We start from the raw sequence: 23,580 nt of genomic DNA, 5'->3' as shown, positions 1-23,580 counted from the left end.
AGATCAACATATGAGAGTTTTAAGTTAGTTTTTATAAGTAAATAATGCTATATATGGATAAAACATATTTTAAAATATGCAAATTTAAAGCACTTTGAGTGCACTTTATTTTGAAAAAGAGCAATATTTAGAAAGTGAGAAATTAGCAACAAAAAGTATCTAAATAAATACTGAAAAAGATTAAATAATTCCAAGTATTTTATTGATAAAAAGTATTATAAATTTAATCAAAATTGGGGGAACAAAAGACGCAAATTTAGAACAGAAAAAAATCGCTAATTTCCATAGTTCTATTTTAATGAAATTTCTTAAAAATTTTTTCGATGAAGATAATCCTTTACATTTTGAAATTTCTTTCATTTTTTTAATGGAAAAAATCAAATAAGATGATTTTTTGGATTCTCAAAATGATTTTTTGGGACTTTTTAAACATATTATAGATGGATTTGTAAAAGCATTTGGATATAATCATCCTAAAACAGCTGAAAAATATAAAGTTTTTGCCGGTTTTTTAAAAAAGTTTGGCTTTTAAGAAAAGTCAATAGATTTTTATTCGAAAGCTTTTTTCTCTTATAGTAGTATAGGAGATCTAAATGAAAAATTTTAAGAAAATAGAGCTTTTTGTGCTTATAACTTAGCTGAATTGTATTTTGAAATGTGCAAATTTTAAGATTGTTTGAAATTTTAAAGTATTGCATTTAATTACTATAAATAATTTCAATTTAATAATTTTGAGTTTTTAATTGAATTGTAAATTTTGAAATGTAAAATTGCTTTTTATAACGAAAATAAAAACTTGAATTTAATAAAAGAATGCGATTTTTGTTGGAATTTATTAAATAAATATCCTTTTGATAGACAAATATTAGACAAAAAATATTTTTAATTAATAAAAATGTATTCTTCGTTTATACTTAAGATTATTGATAAAAATAATAAGGTTATTTATTTTCTAAAATATATATTTTTTAAGAAAAAAAATAAAAGGTTAATTTACTTGAAATTTTAGAAATTACTAAATCTGTTTATAAAGAAAAAAAGAAAAATAATGTTTTCGATGATTTAGATTCTGATAATATTTATTATGTTGTTGATAAAATAAATGAAAATGATTAATAATTAAGTTCTTGGAATTTTTTTTCTAAAAGTTTTGAAGTTTTAAGTCTTATTGATGCTGATATTATTAAAGCATTTATTTTAGAAGATCAGTGTATTTCTTAATCTTTTATTTTTATTTTTATATCAAAACAAAAAGAATAAAATCGTAAAGTACAAGAAGAAGCTTTTTGTTTTCCTCAAAGTTAATAAAAAATAGTAGAAAAAGTTGAAAAAATATTAAATTATGGAAACCATAAGAAAAACGATTTATTTAGTTAAAATATTTATTTTGAAAATCTATCATAATTCGAAAAATAATCAATTAGAATTTTTGATTCTTTAGTTTAAATTTTAGGATTTTAGTTTTTTGAAGATTATTTATTAATGTTTTGAAAAAAAAAAAAAAAAAAATTATTATTTTTCTTCAAAAAATTAAAAAATTTAAATTAAAAAAAAAAAAAATAAAAATAAATAATGGCTGATTCATCAACTAAACTATCTTAATAATTCTAAGGTTTATCAAAAAAATATACAGATAATACAGTATTATTACAAAAGATAAGTTAATAAAAATAATCTATTAATACTAAAGACTCATAAAAAAAGCTTTCAAATAAAACTTTAACAAAAAGTAATGAAAACGAAAACCCAAATTAATCAAAAAAGGACTCATTATAACAAAAAATAGATGAACCATCATCTAAACTAACAAAAAATTCAACAAAACTAAAAGAATAAGAATAAAGTCAAAAACAAGATGAACAATAAAATATATAAACTAAAAACAATTCATAATAAATGAAATCTTTATTAACAATTTCATCTTAATAAAAAGAAGAATAAGAAAGTTAAAAAGATTAATATAAAAAGCCTAAATCTTAATCTAGACTTTGGCCTGAACATACTATTCGAACTGAATCTTAAAGAAAAAAAAAACTTGATGAAAAAAAAAAATTAGATGAGGAAAAAATTAAATGGCATTATTAAGGAGCCTAGAAACAAAAAAAATCATTTGATTATTTTAAAACAACAAGGTTATTTATTTTTTATATTTAAAATGCATATATATATATATATATATATATATATATATATATATAATTATAATAATTTTATATAAAAAAGGGTTTCTACATGTTCATATATCAAAAAAATCGGTGATAATTTAATTGCTTTGCCTTTTTATAAAGCCCCAAATAGAGAAAAAGAGCCTTAAATAATAAAATAAAGTTTAACAGCTGTAGATTTTTAAGTAAGACCTTAAACATGTACTTCTAGTAAATAAAAACCTTTAGTACCTTATGAACCTAATGCTTAAAGAAATATTTTAAAATAAAATTAATATAAAATGCCTAAAAGAAATGAAAGCAACATAAAATTTGGTGATGGAACTAATTTAAAATAAATGTATAAAAGTTCAAACAGAAATATATATGGAAATTTCCATTAAAATTATCATTCTGATAATCCATAAATATAATCTGACTTAGCAAAAAGAAAGCATTTGAAATTATAAAAATGAAAAAAATAAAAATATTAATTTATATAAAATATTATCAAAATATAAAATAATATACAAAAATAATTTATTTTAATATTATTTAAAAATAAAACAAAAAAATATAAAAAATGTAATAAATTTGTGAAAATCTTATATTCAAATTACCCAATAGAAAAAATAAAAGAGATAATAACTTAATTCATTAATGTAAATCAATAAAATCGTGAAGAGTTTTTATAGTCAGCATTTTTTTAATTAATTAGACAACCTGATCCATTAGATACTAAAGAATTATAAATATTAGAAATTGTAATAATGAAAATGATAACAAACAACATATATGTAACCCCTGAAAGCACATTCAATTAAATATAAGTTCATAATAGGAAAGAAATAGAAGTAATATTATTAGTAATTGATTATTTTTTAAGAATAAAAACTACAACAAATTAACTAATATATTATTTAAAGCAATAATTAGCTAAACACATTCAAAAAAATCACCAAAATAAAATCCTTTAGCATTTTTAAATTAATGAAGATGAAGAAATATCAAACATAAAATGGCGAGTGAATATATAATTTTAAATATATAAATAATACAAACAATTATTTTTATTAAATATTGATTTCCGTGAAGTACTTACTTATTGGTTTTTAGCTTTAAAAAGATTTTGAATAAGAATTAATAAAAGAAATTATTGAAGAATTATTTCAAATTTTGGCTAATGATTTTCAAATTCCATTCAATATTTGTATATAGGAACTTAAAAAAAATTAAATTAAACATTAACTTTATGGAATTAAACACTTTTTTTCTCTGTTAAATTTAAATGAGAATTATTTTGCAGTTTTATGGGATAATTATATGCAAAAAAATACATTAAAATAGGATGAAATTCTAGAAATAGCAAGAAAATTAATTTAATTTATCCTCAGTTTTAGTATTTCTAATTGCTTTTTGGGATTAATTTATTTTCTGATTAAAAATAAATAATTTAATGATCTCAATGCCCTTATAAACTGTAGAATTTTGAAAATTTTTGTCTTATTAAAAGCTGAAAGTACTTTTTAAGGATCTTCAAAAATTATTAAAAAAACCATTTTGGGCTGTCCAAATTAAAGTATAATTTTTAAAAACTGCAGTTAGAAAATAAAAGATGTTTTGGAAGATTAACGAGGATTAATAAAAGGAAAATATGAAGCACTTTTTATTGGAAAAATGTTATGTAAAAAATATGAAAAAAGTGGAAATTATATTGATGATTTTTAAAAATATTTAAATGAATAATCATAAAAACTTTAATAAAATTTTAAAGATGAAGATTTAGAAAAAAAATTGATGAATTTGATTGGTTAAAGTTTAAGGCAAATTTCTATAATGGATATTCATAAAATCAATCATTTAAAGTTAAAACTTCTAGTAATAATTATAGAGGATTAGGAAATCTAGGAAACAGTATGTATAATATAATTTTATTTATAAATATTTATATATATAAATATATAAAAAAAATTATATATATATTTATATTTATTATTTATTTAAAATATTCATTTATATTATTTTAATTTAATATTTATTTAAAAAGCATGTTATATGAATAGTTTTATTTAAGCCCTATTTATGAGTAAAGAAATGAGATATAGAATTTTAAATATAAATTTAAATGAAATTATGACTTTAAATAATAACAATTCTCTTTAATTTAGAGAAAAATACGCCTGCATTTTTTAATTGTAAAAATTATTTGTTCTTATGCTTAAAAGTAAAAGAGAATATGTTAATCCTAAATTTTTTAAAGATATTTTACCAGATTATTTTAGATTTTCTTTTGCATAACATGATGCTTCTGAGTTTGGAAGAATTTTTTTAGATTAACTTGAAGTTTCTATAAAAGATACCCAAGACAAAGTAAATATATTTTTTTTATATTTATTGATAAATTATATTTTATAAAGAATTTATTGCATGATTTTTTTATTGGAAAATATTAGCATTATATAATATGCAATTAATGTTAAAATATTTTTAAAAGTGAAGAAAAATTTTTAGACATATCTCTTAATTTTTTAAATGAATAAGAACAAAATTATTCTCTATAATAGCTATTTTAAGAAAACTTTCAACCAGAAAATCTTTGTGATGATAATTAATATTTTTGTAATAACTGTTAATAAAAAAAAGATGCCTTGAAAAAAACAGAATTTTTAGAATTACCAAATTATATTATTATTTCTTTGAATAGATTTAAATATAATGCAAAAATTTAAAAGAAATAAAAACTTCTTAATAAAGTTTAAATTCCTTTATTAATAGATATAAATTAAGATGGAAAATAATATTAATTATATGCATTTATTATACATAGAGTAATATTTTTCTCCATATATTTATTTATTAAAAAAAAGGGTATTTCGACTGATGCTGGACATTATTATTCTTATGCTTTAGAAAAAGATAATTAGTGGATAAAATTTGATGATGCTTGCATTTCAGAAGAAAAAGAAAATATAAATAAAATACTAAATGAATATGAAAATAATTCAATAACTCCTTATTTATTATTTTATTAAAATGTCTAACATGTAAAAAGTTTTTAAGAAAATTTTGCTGAATTTAAACTAAAAGAAAGGCTACTTATGCTAGTTGAAAATGATGAAAAAGAGTTCATGAAAGAAATTGAAGCTGGGAATAAAGCTTTTAGTGCTTTAAATACTTTATAAGTCCATAATATTTTCACTAAAAATAATAATTTCAATAAAAAAGACGATGAGGATAATAACGGAAATGGTGGTGGTTTTGGAGGATTTAATTAGAATTTTAATAATGCGATTTTTTGATAAATAATTTCATTAAATAAATTTCTTTCTATAGACATTAAATTTGTTTTATTAATTTATATATATAATTTATATATGTAATTTTAAAATTAATAAAATAATTTAAAATAATATTAATTTTAATAATTAAAAATGCTATTTATTTAATAATAAAATAATTTAATTAATATATTTTTTTATTTATTTATGATTTTGCGCTTTTTTTATACTTATATCATTTTTACGCGCCACGTATAAAATAAAAATAATAAAAAAATTATGAAAAGTAAAAAAAAACTTAAATAATAAATATACAAAAAATTAAAAAAAACCAAAGAAATTAAAAAAAATGAATACATAAGAACACGGCTAATAAACTCCAAAATCTACATTTTCTCGTCGTCCTTATACTGCAGTAAATGCTACAGGGAATAATTCATAGAGAAATATAACCCAACCTTCGTCATTTATGTAAAGTCCTAACCACGAAACTAACTCACAAGCAGAAGGAGTCCAAATAAGTTGGGGTACAAATATAAACACCCACGAAATAATGCAAAAATTTCGCCGTTTTTTATTAGAGATTCACGAATAAAATGCCGAAGCAATGGTAGATGAAGAAAGATCTTAAAAATATGTTGAAGAATTAAAATAATTATTAATAGAAGAGTCCAATTTTACTTTAAAAATTGATGGAAATGACTTATACTCTTATGACAAGTTACTTTATCATCAATTAATATGTTTCCCTGCTGAAATAATCTAAATATTCGATAAAGTAGCACAAAATTTATTTGAAGAATTTGCACATTAATCAAGATCAGAAGATGCTTTATTAAATGTTAATAAAATTCTAGTTGCAATCGTAAATCTCAAATATAGCTCAAATTTAAGAGAATTAAGTCCTAAAGACATTTCCAGATTGATATCTATTAAATGTATCATTATCAGAGTTTCAGAAATCTACCCTGAAATGAAATTAGCTGTTTTTAAATGTACTAACTGCTAAAATTTAGTACATGTAACTTTAGAAAGAGCCCATGTAGAAGAACCAAATGATTGCTCAAATTGTAGAATGAAAAACTCCTTTTAAATCTAACATAATTTATGTCATTTTACTGATAAATAATATGTAAAAATTTAAGAAATGCCCGAAAATGTTCCTGAAGGAGAAACTCCTCATGTAAACATATAAATATATTTTAATCTAAAATAATTTTAATAAAAATAAATAGACACTTACTTTAATGGCTTACGATGAATAATTAGTTGATAAAATAAGACCTGGTGATAAAGTAGAAGTCGTAGGTGTATATAGAGCTGTTGGAGTAAGAACAAGTCGACAAAAAAGAAGTTTAAAGCAAGTTTATAATACTTATATTGATGTAGTTTCTTATTCTTAGTTGAGATAATCGAATGCATAAGATGAATATGTATATTATCCTGAATAAATTAGATAAAAGTTTTTCTCTTTAGCAAATTAAAATATATACGAAATCCTCACTAAATCTTTTGCACCGAAAATATGGGAAAACACAGATGTAAAGAAAGGTTTATTATGTTAACTATTCGGAGGAGCATTCAAAAATAAAGAAGAAGGTATAAAAAGAAGAGTCCGTTCTGAAATAAACGTCCTATTAGTAGGAGATCCTTCCGTAGCGAAATCCCAAATGCTAAAATATGTCCATAATTTAGCACCTAGAGGTATTTATACTTCTGGAAAAGGATCATCAGCAGTGGGTTTAACAGCATATGTATCAAAAGATCCTGAAACAAAAGAGTTAGTATTAGAAAGTGGGGCCTTAGTACTAAGTGACTTAGGTATTTGTTGTATCGATGAATTCGATAAAATGGACGAGAATACAAGGACTATATTACATGAAGCAATGGAATAATAAACGATTTCAATAGCTAAAGCAGGTATTGTAGCTTCATTAAATGCAAGAACATCTATATTAGCAGGTGCAAATCCTATAGAATCAAAATATGATCCTAAATAGTCAGTTATTTAGAATATTAATTTACCTCCAAGTTTGATGTCTAGATTTGATTTAATTTATATTCTTTTAGACAATCAAGATTTAGTAAAAGATACCAATTTAGCTGCTCATATTTTGAATTTATTCACTGATGATCCATCTTTTGAAAAAAATAATTAAAGAAATACTTAACAATTAAATAATAATAATAATGATGAAAACTAAATTTAATTAATGGACTAAAAAACCCTTCTTCAATACATAAATTTTGCTAGATAAGAAATTCATCCTAAATTAAGTGAAAAAGCTTGCGATAAACTTATTGAAGGATATGTAAATATGAGAAAACTTGGTATGAATACTAAAGTTATTACTTCTACTACTAGATAATTAGAATCTTTAATAAGAATATCTGAAGCTCTAGCTAAAATGAAACTTTCTGATATTGTCGAAGAAGAAGATGTAAACGAAGCAATTAGATTAATTAAAGTTTCCACCTAAAGCGCTGCAACTGATCCTACTACTGGCCTTATAGATATCGATATGTTAAATACAGGTATTACTGCTTAATAAAAAGCGAAGTATGAAAAAGTTTGTGATGTTATTAAAAGTTTATTAGTTTCTAATTAAGCTGAATTTGTAAAAGGAATAAATATGAATTAATTAAAATAATTAATTGCTAATAAAGAAGGATCAAATGATGTTGGTTTAATTGAAGAAAAAGACATTATTACTGCTCTTAGAATGCTAGATGAATCTAATAATATAATAGTACTCGGGCATTCAAAAAATATTATTGTTAAATTAGGAACTCATAATGCTAATGATTGAAAAATATATATTTTTATATTTATATTTCTTTTTTACTGTTTGATTTTTTTTTTATAAAATGTGTATTATATAGTATATTATTATTTTATTCAATATATAAAATTATCTTTAAATTAAAATGAATTTAATAATAATAGCAATATTTATATAATTATCTTTTTAAGTATTATTATATAATTAGATTCCTAAAATTGAAATAAATACATAAGAATACGGCAATGTTCTTTCAAAAATTTATTCAGATCCTAAATATGATTATTATCTTTTTTTAGTATATTAAGATTAAGGATTTTTGATTCTAGATTCAAGATCAGAGTTTAAAATAGTAGATAGAATAAATATAGACTTAATCCAATTTGTATTAAGGAGTAATTTTATGTATGTAAATTCTCCTACTTAAGGCATTTTAATATATCGTTTTGAAAGACAAAGCGAGAAAATAATAAAAGTTAATTAATGGAAGCATTAATAAATATAATTTGATCAAATATTTGTAGATTAAGATGAGAAAATAATTTATTTTGCTAGTAAGGGCAGAATAGGAATAATAGATTGTAAAGAAAAGCTTAACTTAAAATTTATTACTATTGAAGGTGAGATTAAAAACACTATATCATTAAATATACTTATTTACAGTAATTTTATTTTCCTTTCAAATCAAGCAGGTTCAATTAATTTATTCAGAATTGTTTCAAATGAGTAAATAAAATTTATTTAAGAACTTCCCTTCATAGGTAGAAAATCTCTAAGAGCACGTATAAAATCTGATCATTTGTTGCTTTACAATTATATTATGTATGAAGGAATATAAATAAGTGACATAGAATTATTACTAAAAGATTTAAAAGCTTTCTAAAGTATGAATGAAAATACTTTCGTTAAATTTACACTAGAATTTAAAAGATAAATAAATCATATGGTATTTAGTTAAGATAATAAAATACTTTTTTTAACTATTAGAAGTTAAGGAATTCTCATCTATGATGTTACAAAAAAAGATAAAATACCTGTATTCACTTAGAGAATAAATTCTGAAGAATATTCATCACATATTAATTTATTTAGAAATAAATCTGAAAAAATAATATTAGCCGATGGCAATAAATTTAAAGTTTACGAGCTTATTGATTTATCTTTTTAAGATGAAAATTACAATTTTAATATTTTTAATAAAGAAAGGTGTATTTCAAATAATGATTTCTAAAACTAAAAATCGATATACTCGATTATAATAAGCAAAGATAATAAATATATAGCAATTACAGGTGGATATTTAGGTTTTTTTATTTACGATGTATAAATTCCTTTACAACCGAGATAGGTTTTGGCAATAAATAGACCAGCTTAATAAATAATGCATTAAAGCTTGCTTTATTTAGATAAATTTGATATACTATTAGTTTCAGAATAAAGGAATGCAATAGCATTTTATAATGTAAAAAATTTCTCCAATCCTATTTTTTTGGCAGAATTTATTGATTAATCTCAAAAATAATAACTCTATAATGATTTGTAGGTAAGCTTTGAATAAGATAAAGTTGCTTTATGTAATTATTAGAGTATTATTATTTTAAAAGTTGGCTATTTTGGAAATAATAATAGGTTTTCTCTCGAAATTATATCAAATAGCATTATGCCTGAAATACAAGAAAATAAATATATTAGTACTATTGCCTTTAATAGGGAATTTACTTATGGATTTTATGGAGTAAAAGAATTGGGAATCGGATACTTTAAAATATTAGATGAAGGGAAATAACTCTTTTTTATTGATTTCTGGAGAATGACAGGAAGTGAATATATTGAATATGATATTAGGAATTCAGGATATGCTTATGTTTCAAATGGAAGTGGAGGAATAAAAATAATTGATTGCAGAAATTAAGAAAATCCTTAATTTTTGGAAATTGTAAATGTTTAAGGTTGGGCAGTAAAAACTTATCAGCCTTCAGCAAATCCAAATTATTTAATTGTAAGTTAAATGGAAAAAGGACAAATATCAATAATTTTTATAAGCCAAGATTAGTACAATCTAAAAACTTAGAAAATTAGTGATTTGGAATTTGGAAATGAAAAATCCTTTTCATCTGGAATGTCAAATGATGGTAAATTTTTGGTTTTTACAAAAGAAAATGGATTTAGGATATGTTAAATATAAAATGATATTTAACTGTATGTTTTAATCTAAAAAAAATCAGAATAAAAAAAATCTATAGCAATCGAATAAATATTGATAGAACAAAATGATAAAAAAAATGATAAAAAAAATGATAAATAATTTTTTGATTTTATCAAAGTTGGAGATTATATAAAACTAACTATAAGCCCTTTATATTTTTAAAGAAATATTAAAATCGAACAAGTTTATTATTATAATAACTTTATTTTGTAACGAAACACTAAATGGATATAGTTTAACGAATAAAAAATGGTTACTTTTATTCCTCCAAAGGAAACTTTTTATAACTAAATACTTACATTAGTATTATCTTACTTAATATAGATTTAACCAGAGTAATTTGTGAATGAGAAGGAACTTTAGATTAATTATAATTTGGCATAAGAAATATTTAATGCTTTATAATCTTAAGGAGTTATTGATAAATATGGATATTTTAATAAAAATATATAAATGTTAACATTAGGTTAATATTTGAAATTTATTAGATAAAGAATTCCTTTATATGATTAAACTATATTATTTATTTAAAATAATTTATTTTGAAAATGTATTTTTAAAGCCAATAAATTTCATAATAGAAAGATCAATTAAACTTAATTTTGAATATTATAAATTAGATGGAGAAGAAAAATAGTTTATTTAAAGTTTATCTAAAAATATTTAATTTTAGATGAAGTTTTACTATTTAGATGAAAAATAGGGATAAAGTTTTTAAATAAATGATGGGGGCATTTAATTCATATTGCCTTATTATGATAATTTATAAATTAATTGTGAAAACTAGTGTTAAATTATTAATATTGAAGGATAGAAAGATATTATAAATAATTATTTTATGAAAAATTATATAAATTATGGAATATAAAATAAGGATTATTTTTAAGATTTTATTTAAATTTTAATTTTAGTCAAAGATAATATAGACTTCGACTATGAAATTTTAAAGTTTGTTAATTAATTGAATTTTATAAAAATTAAGTAAAAAATGAAACTTAATTAAAATTTATAAAAATAATTCAATTATTAATAATATAATAATCTCACAATTAATTAAAAATTTTAATTTTAAATTTCTAATTAAACATTCATTACTGATGAAAATTTAGAAAAAAATTATAAAGTAATGAATATAATTTTATTTAAATATTTTTTTTTTTAAAAAAAAAAGGCATTTATATATATAGAAAATTAATGGAAATCTATAGAAAAAGTGTTTTGGATATAATTTAGTAGCAATAATTAGAATTTATAATTTTTAGGTATTTAAAATGAAATAATGGAATATAAAAAAGTATATAAAATAAAAATTATATGCTCGGATGGATTTGATTAAGTAGAAGATGTTTTTTATATTTAATTTGAAAATATTTCAAAAGAATTAATTTATTATTTTGTAATGATTTTATTGATTCCAATTATACTTATTTTATTATTAATTGTCTTTAGAAAAAGAATACATTAAATAATTCATAAAAAATAATACACATATTCTCAAATTTACGTTCAAGAAAAATAACAAAAAATAATTGTTTTAGCACCCTTATGTTTATAATTTGCAAAACAATTAATTAATTTAATGATCAAAGAATTTTCTTCGGAAAAAAACCATAAAGCTTTTTTACAAAATTATAGTTTTGAAAGTGGATTAATAAATGAATAAAAGTTATTTGACAATGCTAAAAGAATATATGAATAAAACTATGAAAAGATGAAAAATTCTTCATATTTTTTAGATTTTAATTTATAATAAACAAGGATACAAATAGCTCTATGGTGTTTATTTGTAAAAGTTCAATTAAAAAATGAAAAAAATTCTGAAAAAATATATTAATTATTAAAAAAAAATGCTATAAATTAATAATAACATAAATGTGATTGGTATTTATTTTATTTATAAAATGATGATGAATAAACATAAAAAACCTCTAAGACAAATACGATTTATGATAAATATTAATTTTAATGCTTTTATTAATAAAAGAAAATAAATTCCGAGGTTTTGAATAATAATATAGAAAATATTTAAAAAAAAAATAAAGGGTAAAGTAAATTTAATAGTATAATTATACAAAATGCAATAAAAGCAGATTATTATGGATTTGATTGGAATTATAAGTCTGATAATTGGTAAAAAATGCTTGGAGAAACAATACATTTAAATATGAATTAATTTAATATAAAACTTTTATAAAAAAAAAACATAAATAATAAATATCTTGATTATTTTCTTGAATTTTTTGCTTTTGACTATTATAATTTACATCTAGAAAATAAAGATAGTAAAAAATTATGGCTTGATTTTAAATTTGTTGATAATAATCTTATATTTGCTTTAAATCCTTAGTTCAAGGATCAAGGATAATACATTATTTAGCTTTTTGATAATTTTGGATATGTCTTTTGCGCATTCTAAATAATTATTGCCTTTAAAAACAAAACTTTTTAAGAAGATTGCTAAGAGTTGAATAAATTAAATTGTATTTAATAATATGACATTTTTGGATTATCTTATAGAGATATAGGTAATAATTAAATAAAAACGAATTTTTTTAACAATCCAAGAGAAACTGAAACTAATGTAAAATTATAAATTTATATATATTTTTAAGTAATAAATTTATATTAATATAGAGAAAAACAGCATATTTATGAAAAAATATAACCATTTTTTTATGTAATAAAAAAGAATAATATTTATTAATAGTAAAAAATATTTTTTTAAATAAAAAATAATTAATATAAAATTATATATTTTTAAATAAATATAACATTTATTTTGTACATTTAAATATTTTATATTCTAATATAATATATACTTTATTTAAATTATAAAAGAATTAAATATATTCTTTATTTAAGTAATAAATATAACGAATATAAAGCAATCACTCTATTAAAAAACTTATATATTAAAACAATTAAATAGATAAATTAAGATAAACTATATTTTTATATATAAAAAAGAGTAATTTAAATAATATAAAATTATTACAATAAGAAAAAAAAAAAATACACAAATTAAAAAAAACAAAACAAAAAATTTTAAAAATTGTAAAAATATAATGATTAATAAAAAAATATTAACAAGTTCTCAAAATTTTTATACAAACATAATAAGCCCCAATAAGTAACCAAAAAAGCAAAATACTCCGAAATCAACCCTTTAAACTAATAATGAATTTTCATTAGCAGGAGAAAATTAAATCTAAAAAACGAATTCTAAAGACTAAAAGTAACCCAATAAATATTTTTTATATTAATAGAGATCGACAGGAAAACAAAGCGATGGATATTTAAAGCTCCACACTAATTAAGATATTCTAATAAAGTAAATTAAATAAAAGACAGATTCTTAATTAAATTTAAAGTAATAATTAAATTTGAATATATCCTCGTCAAATTATAAGTAATAACAATAATAATAACATTAATAACCATAATAGAAAAATTCTAACTTTAAAGGTTTTTTCCTTCTAAAATCTTCCCGTTAATCAATAAATCTTCATTAGGCAAACAAAAATTAATAATAATAAACTATGAAACTTAACAAGCAAAGTAGTAATACGCTAAATTAAAAATAATTGAATATATTCAAAAACTTAAATAAATAATAATCAATTGATAAAAATATAAATTTATTAATTTCAACTCCTTCAAATAACAAATTGAATGATTTGGGAAATAAAGGCAATTTAAGGACCAAGCCTTAAATAACAAACTCAAGTACAACTAATTAAGAAAATATTAATAATAGAGAAATTAATTTTAATTATTTTTTTGTTACAGATAAATAATAAAAAATTAAAAGACAAAATTCAGACTAAAAAAACACTAATAATTTTAGCAACATTTTTAATTAAAAAGAAAGACTACTCACAGAATAGATCCAGATTAAATAATACAAAGATGAAAAAAGCAAAAATGAATAAAATAATAATTATTTAGAAAACAAAAAAATTAAATAATACAATCCTTTCGAGAATATTGAAAAAATATTAAATGAACCAGATAGCGAAAACGAAGATGAAATTTAAATGCAAATTAATGAAAATTATAAATAAAAAATTAAAATTGAAGATAATCCTCGAAATGTTTAAATTAATTTAAAATATAAGGACGAAATTCTACATTATGAAATATTTTCTCTAGAAAAAAACATTGAATGGCTTATCAAATATTTAATGAGAAGAATATATTTTTACGAAAAAAATATACTAAAAAATAATAATGAATAATAAATTTTATAAAGCTTTGAAAATTTAGTCACTTTTGTTTCCACTAACCAAAATATGGCTGTAAGTTATTATTTTACATAAAGAGATAGATTAATTAGTGTATTTAATAAAAAATGTATTAATATCTCTCCCTATTTTTATTAAAAGCCTATGTAAAACCTTAATTGTAAGAAAGAAATAAAATTGGATGACTTTAATATCATAAAATGTATTGGATTAGGCGGTTTTAGTAGAGTATATTTGGTTTAAAAAAAGGATACTGCGAAAATGTTTGCTTTGAAGCTTATCGATAAAAAATTTATTATAGAAAATAATAAATAAGTAATAGTCTAAAATGAAAGAAACATAATGGTTGACATTGATCATCCATTTTTGCTTCAACTTGAATATGCTTTTGAAACTAAAAGCTATTTAGGATTTATTATGGAATTTTGTGCTGGGGGTGAACTTTTTTATCACTTAAGAAGAATTAAAAGAATGGATGAAGACATGGCCAGATTTTATTTTGTTCAAATATGCTTAGGAATAGATTATTTACATAAAAAGTATTTCTATTTTTTTTTATATATTTTATAAAAAAAATTATTTAATAGACATATCATCTATAGAGATCTTAAACCTGAAAATATTTTAGTAGATATTGATGGGAACATAAGGATAGGTAATTATCATATTTTTAAAGCCTGAATATATTATAATATATTCATTAAAAGGTGATTTCGGACTTTCAAAACCTGATATGGATTAAAATGGGTATGCTTATAGTTTTTGTGGTTCACCAGAATATATGGCACCGGAAATGCTTTTAAAAGTAGGCCATACTTATTCTGTTGATTTTTATTGTTTAGGTGCACTTCTATACGAGTTAGTAATAGATTTAAAAAAATAAAAAAATATAAAGTAAAAAATAAAATAAAAGGTTACTGGTTTACCCCCATTTTATAGTCATAATAATGAAGAAATATATTAAAGTATCTTGAATGAGGATTTATACTTTCCTGAAGAAATTTATTTATCTGATGAATTATAGGATTTATTGACGCATTTATTAATGAAAAATCCATAAAACCGTTTAGGAACATATGAGGGTATGAACGAAATATTCAACCATAAATGGTTAAGTGGCATAAATATTGAAGAAATAATAAAGTAAAAAATAAAACCACCTTTGTGTCCGAATCCTTTAGGTTTTAATTTTGATGAATAGGATTTTCTAAGTGGAGAATTAGAATTTCGAAAAAAATTAATTAACTGCTAGATAGGAAAGGATCAGGAAGATTTACCTACAATTTTTAAAGAATTTTATTATGATACAAATTAAAAAAAATAGCAAAAAAATCAGCATGTTTAGAACAGCCAGAATCTTTAGGAATCTATCCTTTAAAAAATTAAGAAAAACGTAATTTTGAATTAAAATTTCATTAAGAATTTATACTTAAAAAAGTAAAAGAACACATAATCGATGCAACTTAATAAATACTAAATGATTCTATAATAATAAAGTTAAAACAAAAATAGAGAATCTTTAAAAGTTAACGATGAAAATATGCTAATTGATCATAAAAATGTACAATTAGCTTAAAAGAAGAATGAAATAGCTTAATAATAATTATACTTTAATACACATTTAAAAACTAACTCCGTAATAAAACTTTAGAATAATAATTTTATGAATAACTTTAATAAAAACAGATAATAATAAATATAATAATAATAAAAAAAACTAAAAATGAAAACAGAAAAAGATGAAGATACAAATGATACATATTATAATAGTTTTAATAGGCTTCTTACAGATACAAATATCAGAGGAAATTGTTTAGTTTAAATTAATACATAATAATAGACAGGAAATTAATAAAAAATATAAAATACTTAAAAATAAAATATATAGAAATAGTCGAAGGATAAGAAAATAAAATTACATAAATAAAAAAATTATGTCTAATAATAAATTATAAATTTGCTTTCGCCATAAAAACAGTAAATGTGTTCACCTTCAAGTAATTATTATACGCCATTAGTGTTTTTTAATAAAAAAAAATAAAATTAAAATTAAATATGAATACAGTTTTTTAATAAAATAATAAAAAAATCTTTATTTTATATTTTATTTATATTTTCCTTTTTATAAAGATTAAAATTATAATTTATTAAAAAAAAGCAAATTATATAATATTTTTAAATCATATATAATATAATAAAAAAAAATTAAATTAAAAAATATAAATATAAATATATATATATTTAAATTTATATTTATATTTATTTAAATAAAAATATATATGTATTTAATTTATAATTAATAATAATATTATTTTATATACCTAAAATTTTTATTATATTTTTTTTTTTTGTCTTTTTATATTAATAATTTAATATTATTTTTTTTTTTTTAATTTATAAATAATTTTAAATTTTATTTATAATTTTTTTTAATTATTTTATTAATTAAAATAATTATATATTATTTTAAATTTATCTTAATAGCTCAATTAAATAAGTTAATGTAGTTTGAAATATAATTGTTTTCCTAAATTTAATTTTTTTACTTATTATTTGAAGTATTGCTATTTAATAATTTCATAGCTACTATTGAGGTTAGAAAAGTATAATATTTATATATTTACTTACTTCTCTTTTTTATTTTTAATTTTCCATAATTATATTTTTTATCATAATTATAGATACTTATTATTCAATTTATCATCATTAAATTTATGTTATAACAATTAAATATTTAGTATATTTATTCTTTTACCATATAAATTTTTTCATACATATTATCACTAACAGGGTAAACATAACTTTATCATTAATATTTGAAATATTAAATTTAGAATTTTAATTTATATCTTCTATAGTATCTATGTTATCAAAAAATATATATTATTATTATTATTTATGTCTATAAGTATTTAATTAGTTACTGTTAATTGAACTTAGTGTACACTCTTATTTTGAATCCATCTTATCTAATAGCCTTTCTGGCTCGAGAAAGCTTAACATTGTGACAAACTATATATAAAATAGTTATTCATTCAGAAATTGTATACATAATTAAGATCATAAAAAACTAAATTTGATTATATCTTAATTTGAATATATGTGATTCACCATGTGTTATATCAAAAAAATATTTCCCTGAATTAGTTTATTTTAAACTTCAGTATTAGGTTTTTATCCATATTGAGTTACTATTCTATACTATTGAGGTCTCAGACATATTTTATTATTTTTTTATTTTTAGATTAATCCTATTTTTTTTTACGAATTTTTCTATAGTTGTCACTTTTTAGTTTAGTTTTATTAACTTTTTTTCATCAGATTTATACTGATTTGGTTATAATGAGAAGAAACTTTTATCTAATTTCTTATTTTTGCTTATAAAATATAATTTATTTATTTTTATAGTTTTATATAAAGTTTAAATAAAGATATTCTTTACTTAGCCTTTAAACTTAATATAAATTAAACCAAATCAATTTAAAATAAATTTCGTATTTTTTTAAAAAAAATTAAATATTTAAAAGTTATTTTAGGTTTAAAATTAATTACGGAAAAATGGATATTTTTGTTTAAATATATATAATAATTTTTTTTTATTATAATGCTTTAGACTGATTTATTTTTATATTTTATATGCATTCTAATTTATTAAAATTTTTAATAATTATATTCATTATCTTATAAATAATATACATATATTTATTTATTTTGTTTTTAAATTAACTATAATATAAATAAGCTTATTTTTATAATTTATTTATTTGAATTAAGCCTTCTTACACTTTATCTTAGTTTTTTAAACTATTTTTAAATATATATATATTTGCTATTTGCTAATTTCCTTTTATAACACAAATATATAAAAACTGAATTATATTTTCTAAAAATTAAAATAAACGAAAATTAATTTTTTACCTCACTATTAATATATATAAATTTTAATTTTAAAACAGGATATAACTTAATAATTTTTTAGAATTTATTTATTTTATTAAATAATCAAATATATCAAAAAATATAATACATATAGTATTTAAAAGATAAAATGAAAAAAATCATTTTATTAAAATTATCAAAAAATTAATATTATAATAAAAGTTAAATAAAAATTATTATTTTTAAAAATATATTATTTATAAAAAAAATTAAATGAAAATATTATTATACAAAACAGTATTTAGAAATTAGTAATTATTAAAAAAAAATAGTAATAAATAAAGTACTAAAAATAAATATTATTTAAAAAATGTATTTAATTTTCTATAATATATATATTTACTTTATTCGGAATTCATAGTTAAATAATATTTATAAATTATTAATTTTTATTTATTTCATATTATATAACTTTTTTAAATTGCCTAGTTTATATTATTATGAATTTTGGTTTTTTATTTTTTTCTTTAAATACTATGCATTAATTTTTCGACAAAAATAAAACTAGTTTAATCAATCTAATTTTCTTAAATTTATTAAATAATTAAATTATAATTAAAGGAAATCCGATAATATTTAAAAAAATGCATTTTATCAAAAACATATGTTTCAAAAAAATCTTTAGGTACGAAACTTTATTTAGCAAATTTATTTTCTAAATAATCAAATTTGTTTGATTTATCTTTTTCAGGTTAGAAATATTATTTTGTTATTTATTAAGATTATCTTTGTTAATTAATATTTATTTTCTTTTTAGAATAATTGCAACTAAATTTATTTTAAGACAAAAATTATTTATTAATATTTTAATTTTCTGAATTTTTTTTTTCAATGTTTTTCATTTTACCACTATTATGTTCAGCAAATGAATTATTTTATTAAATAATAAACTTATCTTAAGTAATTTTAGATCCCGAGTCATCAAAATCTATATTTTTTATATCATCAGAATCTTAAAATTAGTCATTTAAACTACTATCGACTCTATCGTCTATAGACCCGATATTAATTTGATTTAATTTATTAAGTTTTGTTTCTTTACAGATTCCAAATAATTCGAAATTAATATTTTTTGAATAATTTATCTTTTCATCTTTTAAGCTTATCATTTTATTAAAATTTTAGTAATTTTCGTTCTTGATTTTGAGTTAATTATCGATAAATTTATTTTATAATTCATCATTAAATATTATCTAGTTTTAATGCTTTAATTCGAGATTACTTGATGAATTTTATTAAGGTTATTTTAATTCATTATATACAGAAATTTATTAATATTAGTTTATATTTGTAATGTAAGATTAGTTAGTATCTGTCTCTTAAGAATTTGAAGATTATAAGTTTATTGCTTATTCTATTTAAAATATTTAGTCTTCATATAAAGATTAATAAATAATATCTTAAATAGCTTAATGAGTGTATTAGATATTAATTAAAGATTAATATCTATATTTTCGACGTTTAAATTTAATATTGTCATAATGCACAACTGTATAGTTTAATTTATTGAAAAAAGGTGTTTTTGATAATGTAAAATGTGTTTTTGGACATTATATTGATAAATGATCTGTTTATTTACATTAATAACATTATATATTAGAATTAAAATAATTATTTGTAAGTAAAATATCCTCTATCATCATCTAAAACTTTTCTATATCACTTTCATTTTTAGAAATAATTTCTAAAAACTATAATCTATTAATTTTAAAGGCTCTACAAAAATCTAAAGCTTAAGCAGTTGATTTTCTTTCTTTCCCTGTTATAAAAGAAACCTCTCCAAAATATTATTTCTTTTTTATTTTTTATATGATTGAATCATTTCTTAATTTAGATTTACTTTCAATTATTATTTAAACAGATCCTTTATCTAAATAATATAATGATAAATTATCTATTTCATTTTCTTTAAATATTATTTCCCCGGGAGAAAATAAGCACTCTTCCATTATTTAAGATATTTTACTTCTTGATTACATATTATATATTAAAGGAATATTCTTCAAATGCTTTCCATTTATATCTTCTAATAAATCGTATTTTAATTGTTTTGATAATTTTCCTATTACTTCATCTTCCTTTATTTTATCAATTTAATTTGATTCCTATTTAAATTTAAATTTTATAAAATTATACAAAAATATTTTATTGCTTTATAGAAGTAATCTAAATAATTTGATACTTAAGTGGCAATATTTTAGCTTGCATTTCCTTATCTCATATATTTCTGAATTACTTCCATATCTTCTCTATAACGTTGATTTTGCTTATTTATATTAGATATAATATTTCCAATAGCATTAAGGCTATAAGCATAAATAATTCCTGTAAAAAACATAGTAATAATAGTAAATGTACATTCAATATAATTTTAAGGAGTAATATCTCCGTAACCAACAGTTATCATAGTAGTAGCCAAATAATAAATTGAGTAAATATACCTAACCTAGATATTCTCATAAATTAATTATTTTTAATGCAACCATGTATCTTTTCTCCCTAAATTTTAAATTTCATATTATGCTAAACCATGCCATAAAATAGAAAAAAAATGGCAAATACTAATAATTGTAATTATTAATTTAATTAAATCAACGATATTTTTATAATCTTTTTAAAAGCTAAAATAAAAAGTTAATTTATTTATAATCTATTATAAGTTAAATAATCTGAACAAATATAGGATAATTAATAAGTTTTAATATTTAAATTAAAAATCAAATGTAAACATTAATAAAGGTGAAATAGAAAGCATATCAAATAAAAAAAGATTTTAAAAATATTATATTGCTATTTTTTTTCTATTTAAGATTAAATTCCCTTTTTTAAAATATCCTGTATTAAATGTTACAAAAGAATCTACAGCAAACATCTTCCATGCCAAATCAATATAAAAAACAATTTTTTGAGGGTTTAATTCAAAAAATATAATCAAACTAAATAATAATATTATTCCTATTATTATTATAAGTTAAAAAATATCCCATAACCGTTTTAGTGTATTAAAAGGTTGTAATATAGGTAATAAGTTGAATAGTTTTTATATTTAAATTAAATAATTTAGAAAAAAAAATTATAAGCTATTAGTAAACTTTTTTTTAAACGTTATTTTTCTTTTAATATTAAAAAATGAAGCCTTATCGTTTATCAAAATGTGCTGCTCTTTTGTTAATTTACTAAATATTCTTATATTTTTTGTTGAATTTTTAAAGAATTTTATTGTATTAAATAGTAGTTTTAATGAAATAATAAGTTTTTTCAACCCTTCGGAATAATTAAAATTATTTTATATATTAACAATATTTTTTTTTCTCTTTGATGATTCCTGTACCATAAAAAATTAATTTGTTAAATACTATCTTTTTTTTTAAATCTTATTTTAGGTTTAGGTTTAATTTCGATTTCTTTTGTGACAAACCTAAGTGAATTTAAATATTTTAAATTTATTTTAATAAAAAAACAAAATTATATAATATTTTCATTAATATATTTAAAATTTTTATAAATAAAGGCTATTATTTTTATTTTTTATAAACTTTTTAATATTCTCTTTTGCTCTTTAATGTTAAATCAATATTTTACATAAAATTATGACTTATAAAATTTTGTTATTTTATTTTATTTTAATTTATTTTTTTAAATTTTATTTAAGATTATAATTTTCGTTATAAAAATATTTTATATTATAGACATATAATACAAAAGTATTTTAAACATCTTAATTAAATACAAATTTTAAATATTTTATATTATATTAAATATATAAAATAAATATTTATATGTCACTTTAAATAATTAAAAGTGTCACGAAAATTATATAGTTTCATTTTCTAAAATTTTAATCAATTTAGCATATAATTATATTTTATATTTTAAATAAAAAATTAGTATGTAAAATATTTTGTCGTTATTATATAACAAATAATTAATTTCTTATGTTTTTTTTTATTGTTTAAAATTAATATGTTATTTATTTTTATTAAAATTTGTTAAAAAAATAAATACGATAATAAATAAAAATAAATATTTAAGAATAATTGTTAATTATTATATTTTTTAATTAAATAAAATAAATAATAATAATAATAGTATTTTTTAAATATATATAATAATTATTATTGCGATTTTAATATATTTAAATAGCTTTATATTAATTTTTTAGTAAACACATTTATTTAAATTTTAATGAAGTATGAAGTCTAAATAATTTTATAAATATGTTTATATAAATATTATTCTATTGAAATATTTTAAATTAAATAATATTCAATTATGAAAAATAATGAATAATTTATTATTAATAATAAATAAAGCGATTATATTAAACAAGCAAAATATTTTGTAGAAATCTATAATTTCCCAAAATCTTTATTACTAACTTTTCTTTATTATTTAATTTGTTTCCTTTTCAATATTAATTTTTTTTCAATTTTAAATTAATTTAAATAATTTATTTAGAATTTTTTTTAAAACGTGTAATATCAAGAATAATTTATTTATTAGTATTATTATATAAAATAGTATATATTAATAAATATTAAATATTTTATATTTATTTTTATAATTGAATATATTAATTTAACTTTCTTAATAAATCTTTAACACCCTTAATTTATTTTTTTATTTCATAATATTTACATATTAATCTTTAGAAAAAATTCTATTTTAAACATTATATTAGACATACTATTGTGTTTAAAATTCATTCACAACTTTAACGACATCTCTTTTGATATTATTTTTTATTTTTATTATATATTAATTTTTTTGTTATATTTTATTGCCATTAATATGATTCTTTGTATCCTCCTCCCCCAAAAAAAAAAGGATAATAATTCTTATCATTTACATTTTTCAACTGTATTCCAAGCCTTAAAAATTACAATATTTATCTCAATATAAGTAGCATAAAACATATTTTAGATAAAGTTTATAAGTTTATCATATACCTCCATTATCATAAAAATTCAAAGGACAAACCTCCAT

At 18.6% G+C, this 23,580-nt stretch overlaps 5 protein-coding genes across 5 annotated transcripts, besides 20 other annotated features; 3 read left to right on the top strand and 2 right to left on the bottom strand. All coding sequences in view use genetic code 6, as the record gives it.

Moving 5' to 3' along the window:
• Nucleotides 1–235: 235 nt before the first annotated feature.
• IMG5_158480 (hypothetical protein) lies at nucleotides 236–1,427 on the bottom strand (the record flags this gene model as incomplete). Its single annotated transcript, XM_004030515.1, has 1 exon — nucleotides 236–1,427. A coding segment is annotated over one exon (888 nt), but the record flags the coding sequence as incomplete, so codon positions are not given.
• Nucleotides 1,428–2,026: 599 nt separating this feature from the next.
• Nucleotides 2,027–2,068: a microsatellite.
• A 91-nt stretch (nucleotides 2,069–2,159) lies between these two features.
• Nucleotides 2,160–2,198: a microsatellite.
• Nucleotides 2,160–2,218: a microsatellite.
• Nucleotides 2,167–2,218: a microsatellite.
• A 423-nt stretch (nucleotides 2,219–2,641) lies between these two features.
• Nucleotides 2,642–2,683: a microsatellite.
• A 1,435-nt stretch (nucleotides 2,684–4,118) lies between these two features.
• Nucleotides 4,119–4,186: a microsatellite.
• Nucleotides 4,120–4,186: a microsatellite.
• Nucleotides 4,187–4,191: 5 nt separating this feature from the next.
• IMG5_158470 (ubiquitin carboxyl-terminal hydrolase family protein, putative) lies at nucleotides 4,192–5,443 on the top strand (the record flags this gene model as incomplete). The annotated part of the gene is made up of 2 exons (XM_004030514.1): nucleotides 4,192–4,514; nucleotides 5,012–5,443. Coding segments are annotated over 2 exons (755 nt in total), but the record flags the coding sequence as incomplete, so codon positions are not given.
• Nucleotides 5,331–5,367: a microsatellite.
• Nucleotides 5,444–5,495: 52 nt separating the features above from the next.
• Nucleotides 5,496–5,527: a microsatellite.
• A 12-nt stretch (nucleotides 5,528–5,539) lies between these two features.
• Nucleotides 5,540–5,612: a microsatellite.
• A 124-nt stretch (nucleotides 5,613–5,736) lies between these two features.
• Nucleotides 5,737–5,772: a microsatellite.
• IMG5_158460 (hypothetical protein) lies at nucleotides 5,742–8,232 on the top strand (the record flags this gene model as incomplete). The annotated part of the gene is made up of 2 exons (XM_004030513.1): nucleotides 5,742–6,605; nucleotides 6,658–8,232. The coding sequence occupies exons 1-2, from the start codon at nucleotides 5,772–5,774 to the stop codon at nucleotides 8,230–8,232; spliced, it is 2,409 nt and encodes an 802-aa protein (XP_004030561.1). The 5' UTR covers nucleotides 5,742–5,771.
• Nucleotides 8,233–10,472: 2,240 nt separating this feature from the next.
• Nucleotides 10,473–10,507: a microsatellite.
• Nucleotides 10,508–14,703: 4,196 nt separating this feature from the next.
• IMG5_158450 (protein kinase domain protein) lies at nucleotides 14,704–17,167 on the top strand (the record flags this gene model as incomplete). The annotated part of the gene is made up of 4 exons (XM_004030512.1): nucleotides 14,704–15,310; nucleotides 15,363–15,517; nucleotides 15,569–15,798; nucleotides 17,140–17,167. The coding sequence occupies 4 exons, from the start codon at nucleotides 14,704–14,706 to the stop codon at nucleotides 17,165–17,167; spliced, it is 1,020 nt and encodes a 339-aa protein (XP_004030560.1).
• Nucleotides 16,876–16,944: a microsatellite.
• Nucleotides 16,912–16,969: a microsatellite.
• Nucleotides 16,992–17,090: a microsatellite.
• Nucleotides 17,168–17,232: 65 nt separating the features above from the next.
• On the bottom strand, nucleotides 17,233–23,580 carry IMG5_158440 (hypothetical protein; the record flags this gene model as incomplete). The annotated part of the gene is made up of 7 exons (XM_004030511.1): nucleotides 17,233–17,241; nucleotides 17,411–17,456; nucleotides 17,580–17,667; nucleotides 20,561–20,699; nucleotides 20,747–21,040; nucleotides 23,233–23,318; nucleotides 23,544–23,580. The coding sequence occupies 7 exons, from the start codon at nucleotides 23,578–23,580 to the stop codon at nucleotides 17,233–17,235; spliced, it is 699 nt and encodes a 232-aa protein (XP_004030559.1).
• Nucleotides 18,757–18,806: a microsatellite.
• Nucleotides 18,762–18,800: a microsatellite.
• Nucleotides 22,205–22,243: a microsatellite.
• Nucleotides 23,095–23,129: a microsatellite.
• Nucleotides 23,542–23,580: part of a microsatellite that runs on past the window's edge.

This window comes from Ichthyophthirius multifiliis (assembly GCF_000220395.1).
Source record: "Ichthyophthirius multifiliis unplaced genomic scaffold scaff_1120509251201, whole genome shotgun sequence".
NCBI lineage: Eukaryota > Ciliophora > Oligohymenophorea > Hymenostomatida > Ichthyophthirius > Ichthyophthirius multifiliis.
The sequence above is the reverse complement of the archived record's forward strand: the minus strand, read 5'-3'. Positions and strand labels throughout refer to the sequence as shown.